The sequence below is a fragment of the Platalea leucorodia genome (genome assembly GCF_965183815.1).
Source record: "Platalea leucorodia genome assembly, chromosome: 33".
In the NCBI taxonomy this organism is placed as follows: Eukaryota; Metazoa; Chordata; class Aves; order Pelecaniformes; family Threskiornithidae; genus Platalea; species Platalea leucorodia.
The window spans coordinates 400,810-414,328 of record NC_138855.1 but is presented as its reverse complement, the minus strand read 5'-3'; the positions used below and the strand labels follow the sequence as shown (position 1 = coordinate 414,328).

The 13,519-nt window shown below is 73.7% G+C and overlaps 2 protein-coding genes across 3 annotated transcripts; one reads left to right on the top strand and one right to left on the bottom strand.

Moving 5' to 3' along the window:
• Positions 1 to 82: 82 nt before the first annotated feature.
• On the bottom strand, positions 83 to 6,625 carry LOC309601380 (transcription factor E3-like). Its single transcript, XM_082334340.1, is given in 13 exon segments — positions 83 to 1,096; positions 1,474 to 1,621; positions 1,765 to 1,840; positions 1,921 to 1,977; positions 2,307 to 2,406; positions 2,987 to 3,085; positions 3,439 to 3,624; positions 3,995 to 4,039; positions 4,041 to 4,185; positions 4,187 to 4,231; positions 4,302 to 4,484; positions 4,874 to 5,060; positions 6,515 to 6,625. Coding segments are annotated over 12 exon segments (1,554 nt in total). The 5' UTR covers positions 5,002 to 5,060; positions 6,515 to 6,625; the 3' UTR covers positions 83 to 754.
• On the top strand, positions 5,232 to 13,017 carry LOC309601381 (coiled-coil domain-containing protein 120-like). Of its 2 annotated transcripts, none has more exons than XM_082334342.1 (9): positions 5,232 to 5,669; positions 6,139 to 6,228; positions 6,530 to 6,636; positions 7,061 to 7,168; positions 7,642 to 7,819; positions 8,009 to 8,050; positions 8,144 to 8,306; positions 12,284 to 12,414; positions 12,523 to 13,017. In XM_082334342.1, the coding sequence occupies exons 2-9, from the start codon at positions 6,180 to 6,182 to the stop codon at positions 12,729 to 12,731; spliced, it is 987 nt and encodes a 328-aa protein (XP_082190468.1). In that variant the 5' UTR covers positions 5,232 to 5,669; positions 6,139 to 6,179; the 3' UTR covers positions 12,732 to 13,017. The 2 variants fall into 2 exon arrangements, with proteins under 2 accessions (XP_082190468.1, XP_082190467.1); XM_082334341.1 differs by lacking the exons at positions 12,284 to 12,414; positions 12,523 to 13,017 and adding exons at positions 8,418 to 8,525; positions 8,733 to 10,117.
• Positions 13,018 to 13,519: the final 502 nt, after the last annotated feature.

Sequence of the window (13,519 nt, the reverse complement as noted above, 5' to 3'; positions counted from 1 at the left end):
CTATATGCCCCCCGGCTCTATAGGCCCCGTCCCCCAGCACCGGGCGGTTCCTCGTTAACAAACGTTTATTTCCCACGTGACGCTTTCCGTACAAAATTAGGGCGGGGGGGGCGGTCCCTTTAAGTGGGGCCGGTGGGCGGGGCGTCTAAAAGAGGGCGGGAACCGAGGGGGGGGTTAGTACGGTGGGCGGGGCGGTGTGAGAGTGACAGCAGGGAGGGCGGGGCTTCATAGCTGAGGGCCCAGCCCCCAGGAGCCCGCTGGTTGGGGAGAGCCAGGAAAGGGGCGGGGCCAGCCGGGGGGGCGGGGCCTCGCCATGGGGCGGGGACAGGGCTTCCCTGAGGGGCGGGGCTTTCCCCCATGGGGCGGGGCTGCCTCTTGAAAGGGCGGGGCTGAAGTGAAACCTTAAAAGGGCCACACCTACGTGGGGCCCACGCCAGTGCCTTAAAAGGGCCACACGGAGGGACCTCCGTTAAAGGGCCTTGCCCAGCCGAGGTCCGTTAACGGGGCCCACCAATGGGGCACCTTAAAAGGGCAATACAGTGGCACCGCCTTCACAGGTCAGTGCCATCTCTCAAAAGGGCTTGCCCGTTTTAAGGGCCTTAAAACGGCACCCTGTGGGGCCCATCTGAAACAGCCCGGGGGGCGGGGGGGGGCCTCAAAGGGTGCATGGGGGTCCTTAAAAGGGCCATGCGGTGGGGAGGGTCCTTCAAAGGGCCACGCCCGAGGGTCCTTAAAGGGGTGGCGCAGGCGGCGCTCAAGAGTCGTCCTCCATGCTGAGGCTGCTGCGGGGGCTGGAGGCACGGGAGGGCTCGGGGGAGGCAAGGAGGGCACCAGGGGGGCCGAGGGGCGACAGTCCCCCACCGTCGTCCATCAGGATGTCATCCAAGCTCCCCTCAGGTCCCCCCAGGCCCAGGGGCAGGCCCAGCCCTGGGGGCAGGTCGTCAGCCAGCGCCAGGTCCAGGAGGCACTGGGGAGTTGGGGGGCCCCCTGGGGGGAAGGGGGGACCCCCGGGGGCCTCCTCGCACCCCCCCTCGGCCGCTGGTGCCGCTGGAGGGCTCAGGGGGAGCCCGTGCAGCTGCGCCTGCAGCTCCAGCTCCTGGGGGGACGGGGGGGGGGTCAGTGACCCATGGACCCCAATATACCCCCCAGTCCCACCGATCCCCCCAGACCGCAGCTCAGCCCAACCAGCCTCACAATAACGCCTCCGTTCCCCTGGTTCTGCTCCCCCTGACCCCATGGGCACCCGCCTCCAGGTGACTGACAACCCCATAACGCCCCCATAGCCCCCCCATAGCCCCTCCACAGCCTCCCACTTCTACCCATCCCAGACACGTAAAGTCCCCAAAACCCCCAGTCTGCCCCTGTCGCCCCCCCCTCCCACCCCCACAGAGCCTCCCAGCTCCTCTCCAGCCCCACAGGCCCCCAATCCCACCCTTCCCAGCCCCCTAAACCACCTCCCCAGCCCCCCCAGACCTGGACACGGAGCTGGAGACTGCGGTTTGCCTGCTCCAGGCGCTGCTGGTGCAGCTCGAGCTCGCGGGAGCGCTGCGTCTCCTTCTGCAGCTTGCGGATGTAATCCACCGAGGCTTTCAGGATGGTGCCCTTGTTCCAGCGCATCTCCCTGCCGGCATCGGGATGCCTAAGTCCCACTGGTGCCCGCCGTGGGGACCCCCGGATGCGAGGGTCCCTCCCGGGACCCAGCGTGGGGTCCCCAGCGCCCACCCGGATGCCGGGGTCCCTTGGGGAGCGGGGTCCCCCACTCACGGGTCGTTGGATTTGGGGATGAGGGTCCCTAGTTCCTTGATGCGGTCGTTGATGTTGAACCGTCGGCGCCGCTCAACTGCAGGGGGAAGGGGAACACGTCAGCCCCACGGTGGCCCCCCAGGCCCCTCCAGCCCCCCCTTTCGCCCCCCAGCTCACTCAGGTTGTGGTTGTCCTTCTTCTGCCGCTCCTTCAGCAGCGCTTTTGCCTCTGTTTCTGGGGACAGGAGAACAGTCGTCAACCCCCCCAAGGTGGGACCCTGACCCCTCCCACCCCACAGGGACATCCTTGAGCCTCTCTGCCCCACAGGGACCCCCCCGAACCCTTTCTGCCCCACAGCCCTCCCCCCCCATGCCTCATAGTGATCCCCAGGACCCTCCCATACCCCACAGAGACGCCTGGGACACCTCCCCACAGCAGTGACACCCCCCAGACCCCTTCCAGCCACATAAGGACCCCACCCCACCCCACAGGACACCCTGAGCCCCTTCCCGGCCCCATAGGGACACCCCCAGGCCCTCCCAGCCCCCCAGCAACCCCCCTACCTGAGAGCTCAGCCTTGACGCGGGGCAGCTCGGCGGGGCAGGAGCTGCTGCCCCCCTGGGGGGGGCTGAACACCTCCAGGAGGGGCCCGGGGGCGGGCAGCTGCCGGGGAGGGTGGGGTCGGCATGACCACGCCCCCACAGACCACACCCACCCAGCCCGGACCACACCTCCCCCCCCCCCCCCCCCAGTGGGTCCAGCTCCCTCCTTGGCCAGCCTGGGAGGTGAGCAGGCCCCGCCCACAGGTTCGGAGGCCACGCCCCCTCGTGATTAACCACGCCCACTCACCCCCAAGTCCTGCCCATTTTGGCCACACCCCCTTAAGTCGGTCCCACCCTCCCATGACTAGCTGGGAGGGGCAGACCACGCCCACATGCAGCAAAGGCCACACCCACCTCTCAGGCCCCACCCACCCAGCACCACCTCTGCCCTTATATGGCAAGAAGCCCCCACAAATCCCACTGCATTATACAGAGTGGAGGCCACGCCCCCATGGCTCCAATGGGCGGGGCTATGACAAGCCACTCCCCCCAGCCGGGCTCTGCCTAGGCCACACCACACCGTGGTTACGGCCAATGAGGCGTGTCGGGCGGGGCTTGCACCTGCCACGCCCCCTCCCACGTGAAGGGGCGTTGCTTGCGCTAGTCCCCGCCCCCCCGAGGCCCTTAAAGGGGCAGCGCACCGTGTTCGGGAGCTGGAGACCGCCCTCGGCCGGACCGAAGCTGAGCAGCTCGTCATAGCTGGATTCCAGGCTGATGATCTCATCGATGACATCATCGATCTGCAGAGGGGTGGAGAAAACCACAAATCCCCATCCCAGCTGCCCAGCGTCACCTCAGACCCAAAGGGGCAACGTTCGTGCCCCCTGTACCGTATCACCGCCCCCAGGCATCGTGTCACCGCCCCCCGCCTGGTGCCCGGCGGCTCCGTATGACATCACAGGATTGCCTCACCGCCCCCATGCCACCTCACACCCCCCCCCGGTACCGCACCCCGTTCTGCAGGGGTGACATCACATTGCTCTCGCGTTGCATCACGGCCCCCCGCGTGACGTCGCAGCCCCCCCCGTGGGACGCCACAGCCCCCCCTTGCGCCATCCCCCCCCCCTGCCGGGAGCGCTCCCTCATCCCTCACCTCCTTCTCGGAGCCGGGGCCGATGTGGAGCAGGGCGAGGGGGCTGTGGGGGGCGGGGGGGGCCGGGGGGGGCCCCGGGGGGCTGGGGGGGCCCCGGCCCAGGGCAGAGGTGAGGTACTGCCGGACCTGCTGCCGCTGGGCCGCCCGCAGGTGGTAGCGCGTGGGGTTCTCCAGGTGGGTCTGCACCTGGGGAGCACAAGGGGGGTTCAGGGCTGAGGGGGCCCCAGCCTCCCTCTTCCCCGAGCCCCAGAGACCCCCAATTCCCAGCATGACGCCCCCATATCCCCCTGCCCTGGGGTCCCCCGTACCCTCCCTGCTCCCCCAGCCCACTCCCACCCCGAGCCTCAGAGCCCCCCATACCCCTGCCCTAGGCCCCCCATATCCCCCTGCCCTGGGGTCCCCCATATCCCCCTGCCCTGGGCCCCCCATATCCCCCTCTGCCCCCCCATTTCCCCCCATTGGGGTCCCCCATTTCCCAGCACACACCAGCCCCCCCGAAAGCCCCAGCATCACATCAGGGCCCCGTCCCCCCCCCTCCTTTTCCATGGGGTCTCACCTTGAGCACCTCGGGGGGCACGTGGGGGGGCGCCCGGGGTGGGGGGGGCGCCGACGGCGATGGCAGGCGAGGGGCCGGGGGGGCCGGGGGCCGGGGGGGGGCCAGGGGGGCCCCTCCTCTCTCTCTGCTCCTGCTCCTGCGCCTGCGCCCGCATCAGCTGCTGCCGCAGCAGCACCCGGGAGGAGGGGGGGGGCGGCGGGGGGGGCCGCCATGGCCGCCGGAGGGGCTGGCCCCGCGCTGCAGAGGAGGGGGTTAATGGCAGCAGGGGGCCAAGGGGCCGGGGGGGGTCCGGGGGGGTCACGGGTACCTGTGGGGCAGGGGCTGGCTCTTCAGGCAGTAGAAGGTGCCAGGGGCGTCTGCGGGGGTCCCGGGGGCGTCTCCAGGGGGGTCCCCGGGGGGGTCACTGGGGGTGTCCCCAGGGGTCCCCCCGCCAGGCGGCTCCCACTCGATGTCAGCCACGATCCCCGACTCGGGCAGCACGGAGCTCAGGCTGTCCCAGGGGAGAGGGGTTGGCTCCCACCGGCCCCACAGCCCCCCAGATCCGACCCCAGCCACCCCAGATCCCCCCACCGGTCCCCCAGACCCCTCAGATCCCCCCCACAGCTGTTCCGGGACCCCTCTCACATCTCCTGCAGACCCCCCAATCCCTCCCGGATCCCCCCAGGCCCCCCTGGGACCCCCCAAAATCCCTCCCATCGCCCCTGCATGCCCCCCCAGATCCCTCCTGGACCCTCCTGTCCCTCAAGCCCCCTGTGCCCCCCCCCCAACCCCCCATCCCCCTCCTGTCCCTCAGCTCCCCCTCAGAGCCCTCCCGACCCCCCCAGCCCCGCCGTGGGGCAGGGCCAGGGCACCCCCCGGGGCTATGGGGCCCCCCCTCACCTGAGCAGGCGGAGGGTGTCAGGGGTGCTGGGCCCCTCCAGCAGGACATAGACCGTGGGGCGGCCGGGGGGCGGCGCTGGGGGGGGGCCGGGGGGCGCGGGGGCCCCCTCGGCCGCCCCACGGGACATCGCCGCCCCCCGCGCCCCACGGCGCCTCTCAGGGGCTCCCTATGGGGCTGGGGGGGGCCCTACGGGGCGGGGGGGGGACACGATGGGGCTGAGGGAGCTGCTATGGGGCTGGGGGGGTCTATGGGGTAGGGGGGGCTGCGAATTGCTCCGGGGCTGGGGCTTCCCCAGGCCTTGCGAGGGCTGTGGGGCTGGGGGCTGCCGCGGGGCTGCGGCGGGGGGGTGCTGGGGGCCACTAGGGTGCCCGAGGGGTCCTGGGGGGTCCCTGCGGAGCCGGGGGGATGCCGGGGGGTCCCGGTGCCCCGAGCGGGGGGCTGTGGGGCTGAGGCAGGAAGCGCTGGGCGATGGGGGGAGGGGGAGCTGGCAGGAAGTGACATCACAGGGTGGGGGGGGGGAAGCAGGGGGGACCCCGACACCCGCCCGGACGCCTGGGTCCCCGGGAAGGCCCGCGCTCCCCCGCCCAGAGGCCTGGGTCCCTTTGCGGGGAGCAAGACCCCCCCCCGCGCCCGGACGCCTGGGTCCCCCCGCAGCCGGCGGCGGGGGGAGAGGGGCTGCCCGGACGCCCGGGACCCCTGGGGGGGGCGCGGGGCTGACCCCCACCCGGACGCCTGGGTCCCACCCAGCCGTGTGGGTGGCGGGAGCCCCCCCGGAGCAGCACCCGCCGGGTTAAGGTAAAGGGGGGGGGGCCGCGCCAGGGCATTGTGGGAAACAGGGGGATTGGTGGGGGGCTGGAGCCCCCCGGGGGGACCCAGGCGTCTGAGCCTTGCCACCCCCCCCCCCACCATGGGGCCCGGGGGGCTGAGCTGGGCCTGAACGCCTGGGTCCCTTTGGTGGGGGGGGGACGACACCCCGACACCTGGGCCCCTCCGGGGGGGTGGGGACCCCCGGACGCCTGGGTCCCTTTGGGGGTGGGGAGGAGGGGACGCCCGGGTCCCGGGGGAGGGGCCGGGCAGGCGGAAGCGGGAGGAAGAGCCGGGAAGCGGGTCTGGGCAGGTGAGGGGGGCACCGGGCCCCGACCTCCGACCCCCGACCCCTGCCCGGACGCCCAGGTCCCCAGCATCTCGGGGGTGGGGGGTGGCGGAGGCCCAGGTCCCCCCCACCCCACCCCACCCCGACGCCCGGGTTCACGTCTCCCCGCAGCGCCCAGGGCCGATGGGTGCCGGCCTCGCGCCCGCCCCGAGATGGAGGTGAGGGGCCACATCATCCCCCCGGGCACCTACAGCCCTGCAGGTATGAGGACCCCTGACCTCTGCCCCCTGACCCCACCCTGCCGCGTCCCCTCCTGCCCTCTGACCCCGGTGTCTCCCTCCACCCTGCTGCGCCCCCGCCTTCTGTCCCCCTCACCCCATGGTGCCCCCCTGACCTTTGGTGTCCCCTGACCCCCTGGTGCCCCCGACCTCTGCCCCCTGGTGACCTGCGGTGCCCCTGACCTCTGCCCCCCGGTGTCCCCCCCGGTGTCTCCCACCTCTGCCCCCCGGTGCCCCCCACCTCTGCCCCCTGACCTCTGCCCCCTGACCTCTGCCCGGCGCAGGGGCGCCTGCGGGGCGGCTGCAGGAGCTGCGGGAGCGGCAGCGGGGGCTGCGCCAGGCCCTGGGGCTGCGCCTGCGGGAGCTGCGGCGCCTCTGCCTGCAGGAGGCCGTGAGTCACCCCTGACCCCTGACCTCTGACCCCCACCCCTGTTCCACACCCCCCCACACCCCCTCAGCCCCCCACCTACGGGACACCCTCAGCCACCCCTGACCTCTGACCCCCGGGGTTGCCCCCCCCAACCCCAGGTGTCCCCTCCCAGCCCCCTGGGACCCCCCCAGCCCCCTGCCCCAGCCTCCCCCCGGCCCCCCAGACCCCCCCCGGGGCCCCCCCAGCCCCCCGGGACACCCCCGGCCCCCTCCGCCCCACCCCGGGACCCCTCCAGACCTCCCCAGGACCGCCATAGCGCCCCCCCCGCCACCCACAGCCCCCCACAGCCCTCCCCAAAACCCCCTGCCCCCCCCCCAAGCCCCCCCGCCCCCCCGAAGAGCCCCCCCAGCCCCCTGGCCCCCCATCGCCCCCCCGCTGTGCGCAGGAGCTGACAGGGAAGCTGCCCCCCGAGTACCCCCTGGAGCCCGGCGAGAGGCCCCAGCCCCCCCCGCGCCGCCGGGCCGGGGGTCCCCCCCGGGGACCCCTCCCTGAGGTAGGCAGGGGGGAACGGGGGGTCGGGGGGGGGCGGAACGAGGGGCTGGGGGGCGGAGAGAGCCCAGCAATGTCCTTTCGCCCACCCCCCGGGGTCCCTGTCCCTGCCCCATCCCACCTGGGTGCGTCCCCTCGCGGCCTCCTGACCCCCAGGGCGGCCCCCGTACCCCGCGGTGTCCCACGGCGGCCCCCGTACCCCGGGCTGTCCCCTCGCGGCCTCCGTATCCCCATGGCGGCCCCCTGTGTGTCCCACGGCTGCCGCCATACCCCTATGGCGGCCCCCACACCCCGTCTGTCCCAAGGCGGCCCCCGTACCCCTGCCTGTCCCCTCGCGGCCCCCGTACCCCCCGTAGCGCCCCCCCCCCCCCCCCCGTACCCCCATGGCGGCGCCCGTACCCGGCGCGTCCCCCTCCGGCTTCCGTACGGCGGCCCGGCCCGGTCCGGCCCCGCCGTGCCCGGTCCCGGCTCCCGCAGGCGGCGCGGGCGGCTCGGCGTGAGGTGGCGGTGCAGCTGCAGGTGGTGGAGGCCGCCCGGCGCCTGGCGGCCGCCCCGGGGCTGCCCCCCGAGCAGCGCCGCCGCCGCCAGCGCCTGCAGGCCGAGGCGGCCCAGCGGCTCCGGCAGCTCCGCGCCCAGCTCGGCGCCGCCGCGCACGGTGAGCACCGGGGGGGGGGGGGGGTCCCCGAGGCACCGGGGGGTTCCCGTGGGGAGGGGGAGGCTTCCGGGGAGGGCCTGGCCTGGGGCGGGGGGCCGAAGCCCCGTGGTGGGTCCCCAGACCGGCGGGGCGCAGGTGTGGGGGGCCCCGGCGGCGCTGACCCCTCTCCCCCGCCTTCGGCTCCCCCAGATGAGAACGGGTCCCTCTGCGACCTGCCGGCGCTGGAGAACGGTGAGTGCCGGACGCCTGGGACCCCCCGGCGGCTCTGCCCGGCCCCAGGGGGGCCACCCGGTCACCCGGGGCTCCCGCTGCGCCTCCCCGCAGGGGCCCTGCCGGGGCTGCCCCCCCCGAAGCCCCCCCCGAGCGGAGCCAGCCGCCCCTCGCCCCCCCGGGCCGGATCCGGCAGCCCCGACCGCCGGCCGCCCTGGGCCCCTGACGCCCCTGCGGGGGGACCCGGCCGCCGCAGCTCCCTCGCCAGCCCTGCCAGGTGAGCGTGTCCCCCCTCTCCAGCCCCCCAGAGCCCTTCCCCCCGCCATATCCCCCCCCAAACGCCCTGGGGGGGCCCCCACCCCCCCTGACGGGGTGCAATGGCCCCCAGCCCGGCACGGACCCTGCCCCGCAGCGCCTCCAGCTTCGAGGGCCGCAGCGTCCCAGCCACCCCTGTCCTGGCCCGCAGCCCCTGCGCCCGCGGGCATGCCCTCTGCCGGTGAGCGTTCCGGGGGGCTGGGGGGGCGGGCGAGTGAGAAGGGGGGGGGGGGGGCAATAGTGGGTCCTGGGGGCAATTTGGGGAGTGCACAGGGCAATCGTGGGGTGCGGGGAGCACGGCAGGGGAGGGGAAGGCAGTGGAGGGGGTGCAGGGGGCTTTGGGGGACCCCAGCCCCTCCGTCTCACCCCCTGTCTCCCCCCTCCCCAGCCCCGAGGCGCTGGGGCTGCCCCCCCGGCCCTGGTCGGGCAGCCAGGACTCACAGCTGGGGGGGCCCCCGGCGCCCGGCCCCCCCCCGCCGGCCCCCCGCACCCGCCGCAGCAACAGCTCGGAGGCCTTGATCGACTGGGGGGGCCCTCCCGAAAGCGCCCCCGAGGCCGCCCGGGGCCGGGGGGGGCCCCCCCTCGGCCGAGCAACGCCGCAGCCAGAAGTGGCTGGCGCTGGAGGGGCTGCGGGACTGGTACCTGCGGCACACGGGGGCCCCCCCGGTGGCCCCCCCCGGCCCCCGCCTGCCGCCCCCCGGCCCCGCCTGGGCCCCCCGCCGCCGCGACCCCCCCGGCCTGCCCCACTCGCTCAGCTACGCTGGGGCCCTGGCACCCAGGTACGGGGTGCCCCGGGGGTACCGCACGCCCCTCTTTTAGGGGGGTGTGGGGGCGAGCCCCAGCTTGGGGGCGTGACGTGAGCCCCCTCATGGAGGCTGAAATCCCTGGTTCGGGGACCCCCCCGTCCATTGGGGACCATCATGTGTCCCGTGCCGGGGAGCCTGAATGTCCCCCCTTTTGGGGACCCCCCCATCCATTGGGGACCCCCAAACATCATCAACTTGAGGACAAGGAGGGCCCCGATCTGGGGGCCCTGATAGTTCTTATTTGAGCCCCCCCCCCCCGTTCTTCAGGGACCCCCAAATGTCCCCAGATTGGGGACTCCCACGTGGGGACCCCTCACACCTCACAGAGCCCCCTCGAGGGACACCCCAAATATGCTCCCTTTCGGCCCCCCCAAACCTCCCCCTTCAGCCCCACCTCACAGGGGACCCCCAGAACCCTCACGTGCCCCAGTTCGGGGTCCCCCAGCAGCCCCCCCCAGCAACCCCACATTTGGGGTCTCCCTGGGGTGTCCCCTCTCCAGTTTCCCTCCAAACCCCCATTCTGGGGCTCCCCACCCGGCGTCCCTGGCCCTTTCCCGGGGGTCTCTCCTGCCCCCTTTCTTTTTTTCCTCTTTTCTTTTCTTAATTCTGGGGACAGGGTGAGGGGGGGTCCCGGGGGGGGACCCCCATCCCCGGGGCTCTGGGGGGGGCCAGCGGGGGACCCAGGCATCCGGGCAGAGGGAGTGGGGGCTGTGTTTGGGGGAGCTAATTGCTGTTTCTCTTCTCTCTCTTTTTTTTCTGTTTTCCCATTTTTTCTGTTTTTTTCTCCTCATTTCCTTTATTTTCACTTTACTCCATCTTTTGGACACATCTCTCCCCACTCCCCTCCCCCCAGGGCCTCGGGGGACCCCCCTGCGGCCGCCCCCCCCCCCCACCTCGGACCCGCAGCCCCCCGGCACCCTGGTGTGACCCCCAAACCCGAGGGGTCACACCCCCTGAATCACTCCATGCCCCCCCCCCCCCCGTGCGTGGGGAGGGGTCCCCAGATTTGGGTGGGGTGCCCCAAACCCGGGGCCCCCCCAGCCGCTCCTGGCGAGCGGCCGGTTGCGGGGGGGCCCTATCGCATGCCCCCCCAGGGAGCGGGGGTCCAGCGGTGGGGGGGCGCGGGGGGGCCGCACGGCTGGGTTCAATACAGGGACCTGCTGCCACTGCCTCGCCCGACTCATTCTTGGGGGGAAACATCGCCGGTTTGGGGTTCCTCGCCGCCCATATAGCTCCTGTATGGCTCTGGGGGGCGGGTCCCTGTGTCCATACATCCCTGGGGGGTGTCTGTATGGCTTGGCAGGGCGGGAAGAGGCCCCTGCACATTCCTGGGGGGACCTATGCATCCTGGGGGTCCTCTGTGGAGTACCCATATGTTTTTGGAAGGAGTCTGTATAGTACTTATCTAGTTTTGGGGGGTCTGTATGGTACCTGTAGGCCCTGGAGAAGCTTGTATGTCCTATGGGAGGGTCCATACAGCCCTGGGGGTGTCTGTATGTTCCTGGGAGGGGTCTGTGTGGCTCCTATATATCCCTGCAGGGCGGGTCTACGCAGCCCAGGGGAGGCCGTGTAGCCCCTATATATTTTGTGGGGGTCTGTACAGCTCCTGTACATCCCGGGGGGGGGTCCATAGGGACCCTACGAGGCCCTGAGAGGGAGCATAGGGCCCGTGTAGGGCTGGGGGGGCCATACGGCCCCTATAGGTCCGGGGGTCCCCATGCCCCTATGGAGGAGATGGGGAGGCGCTCTCTCTGGGGGCAAGCCACGCCCGCAAGGTGGAGCCACGCCCGCAAGGTGGAGCCACGCCCCCCCGCGGAACCACGCCCCTGGGCGGAGCCGCGCCTCCAGGGCGCAGCCCCCTTCCCGCACGAGGCCACGCCCCCAAGCGAGGCCACGCCTCCAGAGCCGCGTCCTGCCCCGGCGAAGCCCCACCCCCGAGGGAAGCCCCGCGCCGGGGCCGGGCTCCGCCCACACGGCGAGGCCCCGCCCCTCCCGCCCAGCCCCCTGGCCCCACATCTCCCCAGCGGCGGGGGCGGCCAATCGGCGCGCGGAGTCGGCGGGCGGGGGCGTGCCGCCATTGGCCGGCCGGGCGGCAGCGCGCTCCCATTGGCCGCGGGGGCGGGGGCGCGGCGGCGGGAGCGGCGGCGGGCTGGCGGCGCGCGGGAGAGCGGCGCGGCGCGGCTGAGGTGAGGGCGGCAGCGCTCCGGGGGGGGGGGAGGGGGGCGGGGGCGTCCCGGGGGCCCGGCCGGGGCGGGGGGGGGGGCCGGGCCGGGCCGGATCAGCCGGGGCGGGCGGGGGGGGAGCCCGGCCGGGGCGGGGGCGCGGGGGAGTCCGGTTCCCGCTCCCTCACCTCGCTTCCGCCTTCCCCCCTCACAGCGCAGCGCAGCGGCCACCGTAGCGGCGTTGCCATGGCGACGACGGCGCACCCCTATTGGCCGCGCTCGCTGCCGTTGCCGGGTTACGTAGCCAGCGCGCGCCCCGGCTGGCAGTGCGCAGGCGCGGTGGTGGCGGCCGGGGCGGGGCTGCTGGCGCTGGGCTGGGCGCTGGGCGGGGCCGGGAGGGGCGGGGCGTCGCGGAGCCCCGCCCGCCGCCTGGCGCTGGGCTGGTTCCTGCTGTGCGCGGGGATCCACGGGATACTGGAGGGCTACTTCAGCCTGCGGCACCGGGAGCTGCCCGCCGCCACCGGGCTGCTGGCCGACGTCTGTGAGCGCCGGGGCGGGGGGCGGACAGGGGTGCCGGGGTCCCTGGGGGGGGGCCGGGTTCCCTGGGGGGGGTCCCGGTCACTTGGGTCCCTTTGGGGAGGGGTCTCCTGGGGCGTCAGTGGGCCCCGAAGGGAAAAAGGGGGGGGGGGCCCTGGACGCCTGGGGAGGGGGACACCCGCATGCTGGAGGGCCATGGGGTGGGGGTGGGAGTCCCCCGGGTGCCTGGGACCCGTGCGGTGGGGGGGGGAGGCACCTGCCTGCCCCAGGCGCCTGGGTCCCCCTGCCAACCCCGCGCCGCCCGCAGGGAAGGAGTACGCCAAAGCCGACAGCCGCTACATGACGTGAGTTGGGGGAGGCGGGCGGGGAGAGGGGTGTCCGAGGGCCCCGGGCGTCCGGGCTGACCCCGCTGTGTCTTCCCCCCACCCCGCCAGGAGCGATGACTTCACGGTTGCCATGGAGACGGTGACAGCCTGGGCCTGGGGCCCTCTCAGCTTCCTCACCTTCCTCGCCTTCCTGCGGCGCCACCCGACCCGCTACATCCTGCAGCTCCTCGTCTCCCTCGGTACGCCTGGGACCCCTGCATGCCCTGGAGGGGGCGAGTGAGGGGGGCCGCCCGTGTCCCTGGAGCCGCCCGGCTCTCCCTGACATCCGTCTCCCTCCCTGCGCCCAGGGCAGCTGTATGGGGACGTGCTGTACTTCGCCACGGAGGCGCGGGCGGGCTGGAGCCACAGCGACCCCCGGCCTCTGTACTTCTGGGGCTACTTCGTGGGGCTGAACGGGCTGTGGGTGCTGGTGCCCGGCGTCCTCCTGGCTGACGCCTGCCGTCACCTGGCCGCCGCCCAGCGCGCCCACGACCGCCCCCGCCACAAGGCCCACTGAGCCCGGATACCTGGATCCCCTCCGCGACGCCCGGGTCCCAGCCGGGAACCCCCACCCCGAGGGGCTGCTCGGGGTGAGTTCAGCACCGGGGGGTCCCCGAGCCCTCCGGAGATGGACTCGGCACCTGGTCGGACGCCTGGGTCCCCTCGGGGTGAGGCTGGCGCCGGGGCCGTTCCCCCCCCGCCCCGAGAGCTCAGGGACGGCGGCCCGGAGGCCTGGGGCCCCTTGGCAGGGAGGGGCCCCGCCCTCGTTACCGGGAGCTTTTAATAAAGGAGCTGAAAACGGAGCCGTGGGTCTGTGCTGGGTCCGGGGGGGGGGGGGGGGGGGCAGACCGGGGGGCGGGGCCTGCGGGAGATTGACAGCTGCCGGGGTGGTGTCACGGGAGAGGGCGGCTCCGCCTCAGCCGCTCCTCAGCCAATGGGAAATTAGGTCGCCTACGGCGGCCAATGGGAGGGTGGGGTGGGCGGGGTTAGGCTCGGGCCAATCGGGGCTAGGCGCTTTCTCGCTGCTCCCGCCCGTCCCCGGCGCGTTGAAGATGGATGGGCCGCTGTTTGCGCGGCAGCCAATCAGCACCTGCTCTCTCCTGAAGTCCCGCCTCCGGCCCGCCGCCCAATCTGCGTCCGCTCCCTGAGCGGCCCCGCCTCCCCGCGCTCGCCCCAATCAGCGCTCGCTCCTTCGGGGCCCCGCCACGCCCCCTCCGCGCCCTTCCCCCCGCCCCTCGCCCAATCAGCGGGCAGCCGCGCCGTCGCCGGGGCGACGCCGGTCCCGCCCCCTCCCCTCCCTCCCGA